Source organism: Monodon monoceros, unplaced genomic scaffold, assembly GCF_005190385.1.
Source record: "Monodon monoceros isolate NGI ecotype Baffin Bay Population unplaced genomic scaffold, NGI_Narwhal_1 Super_Scaffold_5, whole genome shotgun sequence".
NCBI lineage: Eukaryota > Metazoa > Chordata > Mammalia > Artiodactyla > Monodontidae > Monodon > Monodon monoceros.
This window is the reverse complement of record NW_021703782.1, coordinates 114,832,916-114,840,066: the sequence shown is the minus strand read 5'-3', so window position 1 is coordinate 114,840,066 and position 7,151 is coordinate 114,832,916. Positions and strand designations below refer to the sequence as shown.

Below are 7,151 nucleotides of genomic sequence, written 5' to 3'. Positions count from 1 at the left end.
CCACCCTTCCTGCACCAGGGATGCCCTCCCCACCCCTGCCTCTCGCTGTTGAAATTCTGTCTTGGGACCGCCCGCCTCACCCCGCCACCACCCCACAGCCTTTTCTAGCCTCCGGACATCAGCTCCATTTGGCGTCTGGTCTTTGACCCCGAGACTGGGAGGGCCCATGTCCCCCTGGGCACTGGGTCGGGGGACACCTAGCCTTCCTTAACACCCAGAATGTGTCAGACACTCCGCCTGCTGGATCTTATTTTCCTCACTACAGCCAGCGATGGTACCCAGTGCTAATGGCTGGATGTTGGATGCAGGATGGGAGGCTCTAGCTGCGCGCTGACAGGCCGGTCATCCAGTGAGGCCTGGGCAAACGCCAAGACAGCAGCCGGGCCTGTCTGCCTACTCTTCACCAGGCCGCCAGGCTTGAGGCTGGGTGCAGCTAATCCTGGGTGCAGACGCCACCACGCACAGCCGAGCTTCCTCCTCGGGTTGAGCCCAATTCCTCTGCTGTGGCCGGCCCAGCCCACCGCCTTCCTGCCCTCAGACCCACGGCCCCCACCTGTTCTTTTCTTCCGTAACATACCTGGCCCTTGGGCATTAGCTCCTCCTAGAGTTTCTGCGTGGCCCCTGCTGGGGAGACACAGGTTGCTGCCTACTGAGGGTGAGGAGAAATGTGCCCCAGCCAGCGTCTGGGCTGCTCTGCTTAGGGTGCCTCCCTGCTAAGAGGTCTACATCCTTCTCTCTGTTTCTCCAGGAGCCTCCGGATCAGAGATCAGCGTGCGGCCAGGCTCAGGGCTCAACGTGGGACCAGGCTCAGGGCTCAGCCTGTGACCAGGGTCCGGGCTCAGCTTGGGACCAGGGCCAGGGCTCCGCTGCTCCGTCTGCCTGGCATGGCCTCCTACCCAGCCTGCCTGTGGGGTTGTCTCCTCAGAGCAGGCTCTGTGGATCCGCAAGTAGGCCAAGGGATTTCCCTCCCTGGGTTTCCACTTACCTGTGCCCCTCTTGCGTCCGGCAGAGCAGACCGAGCGCCCTTAAACCCATGTTTCTAAGATGTGAAGAACATGCACAGACGGTGCGAAGGGCTCCTGGGGCTGCTGCCTGTTTCTTCTCTCTGCAGCACCCAGTGGGACGCCCTCATGGATTATTCCCTGTCCTAGTGGGCACTCAGGCTGCTCAGTCTGTGCTCAAAACACTGCTGTGAGCGTCCTTCACTGCAGAGTGTTCACGGCCTTTAGCCACGGGCAATGGGACACACACACGGGGGCCAGATCAGTCGCTCGAGCACCGTGCCCTCCCTCACGGGCAGGGCCCCCCTGGTCCAGTGGTTAGGGCTTCTTACCCCACGTCCCTCCCATCCCAGGTGTTTGGGTGACCTCTCGGGAGCCTGCACTCAACAACACTCCAGGGACATCTTAAAGCTTCCCAGACGGCACCTCCAAGAGGCTGCGCGATTCCCGTGAGGGCACACAGCGGGCCGTGTCCCTGCCGCCTTGGCGTCATTGTCCTGCCATTATTTTGCTCAAGGATTTAAAATGCTACTTCCTTCATTTTGCTCCTCTCTGATTGGAAGTGCGGTTGAATGTCTTTTTCTTTGAACGTGCTACTCACGTCCTTGCCCCTTCCTGTGGATTTGTAGTTTTCTTTATATAGGAAAGGAATCCACCTCTTTTTCGCATATAGCAAATGTTTCCCACCTTGTCTTCCTTTAGTTTTATGGCATTTTTCATGCATTTCTTTTTAGATTTTTATGTCATCATGAATCTTTCTCAATCTGAATTTTGAGTCTTGTTTTTCCTAAAATGTTTTTTCTTTTTTTTCAACAGCTTTATTGGGTATATTTCACATACTAGGCAGTTCACCCATGTGAAATGTTTTTGGCATATTTAGAGATATGTGCAACCATCAGAGTCAGTTTTTGAATACTTTCATTGTCTCAAAAAGAAACCCCTACCCTTTGGCCGTCACCCCCAAACCCCCTGATGGGGGCCCCTGGGGGCGGAGGGTCAGCCCCCCACCTGGGTGGACCTGGTTCCCTCTCTCAGGCCCTCTTCTGGGCTGAGGCCAGTGGGTTCTCTCCCTGCCCTGCTCCTGACTTGCTGGACGCCTGGGTCAGGCTATGCCCCTCTGAGCCTGGCTCTCCCCACCTGGGCCAGGAGGGTGTGGCCAGCCCGCTCCGCACCCCCTACTCATGGGTGGCAATAGTGATACAGCGGCTGGAGCCTGCTGGGCATCTGGACTTGTGGGAGCATCCTCCAAAGCCCTTGCACTGGCGACACTGCAAGGCTTGGACTGCAGCCACAGGCGTAGGGACAGACAGATGGATGCATAGACACAGGGACAGAGCTGAGGGCAACTCCTGCACAATGGCACCGTCTCTTTCCACTCAGCAACGTCTCAGTGGACTCTCAGCACCCGGCAGGGCTCCCATGATCCCCTGGCCATAGGCTGAGCCGGGGGAGGGAGAGGAGGCTGCCCAGCCCCCGTGACCCAGCCCTGGCGGTGACAAGGGCTTTCTCTGCATTGAGCTCAGATTGCCCAGTCTTCCTGTCCTCATCCATCCACCCTGATGACGCAGGGGCAGTTCTCGGGGGTCATTGGTGAGGCCTGGGCCCCGAGCCTCACAGTCTTTTCCCACAGGGCAGAGACCCCCCTTCCCCAGAGTCCCTGCGAGGGGAGACGGTGGGCAGATCCCAGAAACAGTTGGGAAGGGGAGTGCCGGGCCTGGGCCGGGGCTGTCCAGATGCTTCCTCTGTCCGTCTCATTTAGGGCCATGGGGCTGGTGAGGCGGGTGTTGACCCAGATGGGAAAACAGGTGAGGGCTGGGGGAGTGGGCTGGTTGGGATTGGATTGGGAGGGCCCAGCTGGTCTTGTTCAAGCATCTGGGTGGGTGGAGATGCCACCCCAACACAGGGGTCGGTGGGGAGATGACGAGGCCAGGTGTGGGCAGCCCCATTTGGGGGCATGTCCCCGAGGAGCCCTCGAGCAGGCCTCAGGGGCAGATGCAGCCAGCGACAGTGGATGTGGGCAAAGCCAGAGAAGACTGCAGAGATGGGAGTGGGAAAACTGCCTCCAGAATAAGGCCAGACCGGAAGGGGAGCGGCCTGGATCCTCCCTGGGGGAGAGGAAGGGGGAAGGCAGGAGAGGGCGGGCCCAGGAGCAGCCAGGGGGGTGGGGTCACTGCTGGACGGGGAAGGCCTGTGGGTGGGGGAAGGAGGGGTCAAGCCAGGGGCAGGGCGCTGAGCGGTCCGCAGCTCTTGCAGGGACGAGGACAGGGTGAGGGCTCAGCTGATGGGCCCGCAGGTCCGGGGAGGGGCTGGGCAGAGGGTAGGAGCTGGTGGATGGGAGGGCCAGTGCCTCAGGAAAGGGGGTGCGGGGGCAGGAAGTGGGCTCCCCCAAGGTGGGAGTCACAGCTCAGTGGTGGCCGAGATCGGAGGGGCAGGCTTAGAGCAAGCGGGGAGAGCTGGAAAGGAGGTGGCCGTGACCCCTGGACTCACCCAGCTCCAGGTTCAAGGCAGCGGCCAGCAGGAGCCCAAGGAGCAGCCTCATGTCCTCCTGGGGGAGGCCTGGCTCCCAGGGCGCCCGGGCTGCCGTCTTATACCAGCTGCTGCTCTGTCCCGTCCCAGAGGCCAGTGCAGCCGAGGAACTGGACTGGGGCCTGGGCAGCACGGGGGTCCAGCCTGGTCCCCAGGCTCGATGGCTGTGTGGCCTCCGGAGAGCCTCATTTAATTCCATAAACCTCTTTCCTGGTCCTCAAATGATACGACTGGGGATCGCGTAAGGCGGCGTGACACACGATGAACCCTCAGCACACAGCCTCTGGCCTCCTGGGTGAACAGGAATGAGGGTGTGGCTCAGGCCTGGGGGCCAGGCCCTGGCCCTAGACATGCAAACAAAGCTTAGGGCCCGCCGAAACCAGAAGCTTCACCAGCACGGCCCCCTGCGGTGAGTTAGCGGAGCAGCTGCCCTCCGAAGAGCCACAAAGCACGGTCCTCGGCTTTCCCGTCTGTCAAATGGGCCTCCCTCCAGAAGTGGTGGTTCTGCACTGCCTACCCCCTGGGAGTGACGAGGGACCCTGGTCATGATCGTGACTGTATCGCAGGGCCCAGGACCTGTGGGTGTTTGCCCAGTGCTGGGGGGCGGGGAGCAGAAAGGCCCTTGGTATTGAGAGGCCCCATGATGGGTGAGAGCCCAGAAGGACCCTCCTGAGAGCAGGAGCCAGACTTTGTGGGGGCGATGCGCCAGCCAAGCCATTCTGCCAAAACAGGAGGTGCACCGTGGGGGCAGTGTGGGTGGCTGTCTGAAGGGGGCCAGCCCTGCCGGCCCAGAGGCCGTTGTCTGCCCTGGCAGCCCGAGTGGCTTTTGTCCATCCCTCTATCTGGTGGGCCCCTGTGGGTAGTCGGTCTCAGACCCCGCTCCCAGGCAGAAAGGAAGAGCCGGTGCCAGGAGCTAGAAAGCTGGGTGGTGGGTGAGTTCCTGGGGTCCTACCTCCCCCACCAGCCCCGTCAGCCTTCCCCAGGGGGCCGCTGGGTGAGGTGGTAGGTCTGCCTCGCTCCCAGGGAACCAGAACTGGGGCCGCTCCCGTGAACCTTGGGAGTCCTCCTGCCTCTCCTGCCTGGCTCCCATCCCTCCCATGGGTCACCCCCTGCCCTGGACCAGGGCTGGTTCCGAGGTCAAGACTGGGCAACCCAGGGTGGGCGGGAGTCTAGGACAGACAGAGCCAGCAGGACCAGCAAACCAGCCCACAGGGTAGAGGTGAGCGCAGGAGGGGTGGCTGGTGGGACAGAAAGTCGACACACATATTCATCCGTTTATTCACTAGCTCGAGGAGGTGCAAAGGAGACCTCTCTGGGAGGCCGTGTGAGGGAGGGGGGCCATGGCCTGAAGTCGATGCCCATGCTGGGTAGGGTCAGGAAGTAGACGGAAAGGGCACCATCCATCCGTCTGTCCGTCCGTTCATCCATCTGTCCACCCGGTGCTTCCTGTGTGCCAGGCCCCAGACTGGGCAGTTACTGGCCCCACCGGGCAGCCTGGTGGGCGCTATTGTCCCCATTTTATCAGCAAGACAACAGAGCCTCAGAGGTGTGAAGGACAAGCTCCAGATCAGCCCGAGGGATAGGATCCAACAAAATTTATGGGAGGGGGAGAGATGAAAGAGAGCTCTCACTTTCTTTTCACCTTTCTTAGAGGTTTAGAATCATGAAAAAAATACACGTTCATCACCACAAATCAGCTGTTACAAAGGGAGGTGAGAAGCAGCTGTCTAGCCTCCCCTCCGCACGTCCGTCTGCACCGGGGCCGCAGCTGTGTTCCAGGCAGATGGACAGCACAGGAGTCCGTGGAGGTGCCGCCACACAGTCAAGCAGCCGCTCCTGAGACAGGCAGGCTGCTTCCAGATCTGAAACGCTGCGAAGAGCCGCGGGGAAGAGCCTGGGCCTCTCCGCCTGCTGACCCATGATCCTGACACAGGTGGGGAAGGGGTCTGGGCCAGGCGAGCTCGGAGTGCCTGGCACCCCTCTGCCCTCCTCTGTGCTATTCCACCCCTGGCCCAGCACCCAGACACAGGGCTGGATGGCCTGACTCTGTCTTTCATGGCTTCTCAAACCTCCTGGTGCTGATTTTCTCTTTTCCTGACCCTAAGCTGTTACAATGATTTCACATGCTAAAATCCTCTTAAATTTATAAACCCACCTTCTCAGCTTCCCCTTCCTCTCCCAGCTGATGGGAGAAACGACTGCAGGGTGGGGCAGGGGTGCAGTGGGGGCGGGGGACAAGAAGTCCCACCTGGCTTGGGCAACTACTTCACCTGTGCCTCAGTTTCCTCATCTGTGAAAGGGGCATGATAACGGCTCCTACCTTGCAGGGTTGTCTTGCAGTGCTTAGAGCCACAACTGCAGGGAAACGGGCAGATGTTAGTCACTAACCTCATGGACAGTCAGTTGGGACAAGCTGACTTGTTTGATTTCCAAGTGCACTACTGGTGCGGTCCCCTGATTTTGCAGTGCCACGCGTTTCCCACTAGGGGGCCCGGCCAGGGCGTGAGCATAACACGTTAGGTGTGTCTGTGCTGAGTTTCGACCACAGCTGGGCCAGGCAGAACCCAGTCTGTGGAGGTGGGATGGGCAGCATGGTCCCCGGTGCTGGGGGCAGTGCCATGGGTATTGGGATGGGACCAGGTCAGGGTGGAGGAGGGTTGGACAGATGGAGGCAAGAGGCAGGTGTGAGAAGCTCCCCCAACACCAAGCACGCCCAGCTGCTGGATCCCTGCTCTCAGTGACCCCAGAGCCCACAGGGGGCCAGGCAGGGCTCTACTCCATCCCCGCCAGGACAGGACGGAGGGAGGGAGGGAGGGAGGACCCGATCTAGCCGAGGAGCCACCGGACCCAGGACAGAGTGCTTGCACAAGCAGGGCAGTGACGGTGCTTTCCAGGCCTCTCCTGCTGAGTCAGGAGGGCAGTCTGCCCAGGGCTGCCCTCCCTCCCAGAAAGCATCTGGAGCTGCCGTGGCCCCGCAGCCAACTCTGCGGGGAGTGTAGTCACTTCCCTGAGATGGACCACTCCTGGGAGTCTTTGGGTGGAGGAGCTGGGGGTGGGGTCTGGCTTCCCCCCAGCCTCCCCCAAGGAGGGGCTCACACCACACTGGGCATCAGGGGGAGGGGCCACCTGGACGGCTGTCTGGGGTTCGATCCTTCTGCTTATTGGCCCTCCGGGAAGCCTGACCCAGGCCTGCTTAAGGACCGGATACCCTGAGGTCTGGCGGTCCCAGAGGGAAGCTCTCAAGAGGGAATTTCCAGCACAGGTCCCCCTGACAGGGACCATGCTTAGGGGCCAAGGGCTTCTGAGTTCCAGGGACAACCCCCCACGTGGGCACCTGCCACCATCCTGCACACTTGGGCTGTGCCAACCTGAAGGGGCTCCTTGGCCCCTCCCCGGACACTGGAGCTGGGGGCACTGGTCAGCTGAGGAGGCCTCAGGTGCCATGTGACCCCGGGCACAACGCTGCACATCGACTGGCCTCACTGAAAGGAGGGCCCGGCTCCCCAGGCCACCCAGATCCAGAACAGCAGACGCTGGGCAGACCGGGCTTCCCCGACCTGGCCGATGGCGGGGCTCACCTAGGGTGGGTGCCTTTTTTTTTTTTTTTTTTTTTTTTTTTTTTTT

General features: G+C 60.8%; 1 protein-coding gene across 4 annotated transcripts in view; it reads right to left on the bottom strand.

The window, feature by feature from the left end:
* Positions 1–4,787: 4,787 nt before the first annotated feature.
* Positions 4,788–7,151, bottom strand: part of LOC114884575 (ly-6/neurotoxin-like protein 1) — a 6,022-nt gene continuing 3,658 nt past the window's right edge. For all 4 annotated transcript variants that reach the window (XM_029203616.1, XM_029203617.1, XM_029203621.1 and 1 more), the window contains one exon: positions 4,788–5,882. In XM_029203616.1, the coding sequence (XP_029059449.1) occupies positions 5,789–5,882 (94 nt within the window). In that variant the 3' untranslated portion in view covers positions 4,788–5,788. The remainder of the gene's footprint in view (positions 5,883–7,151) is intronic.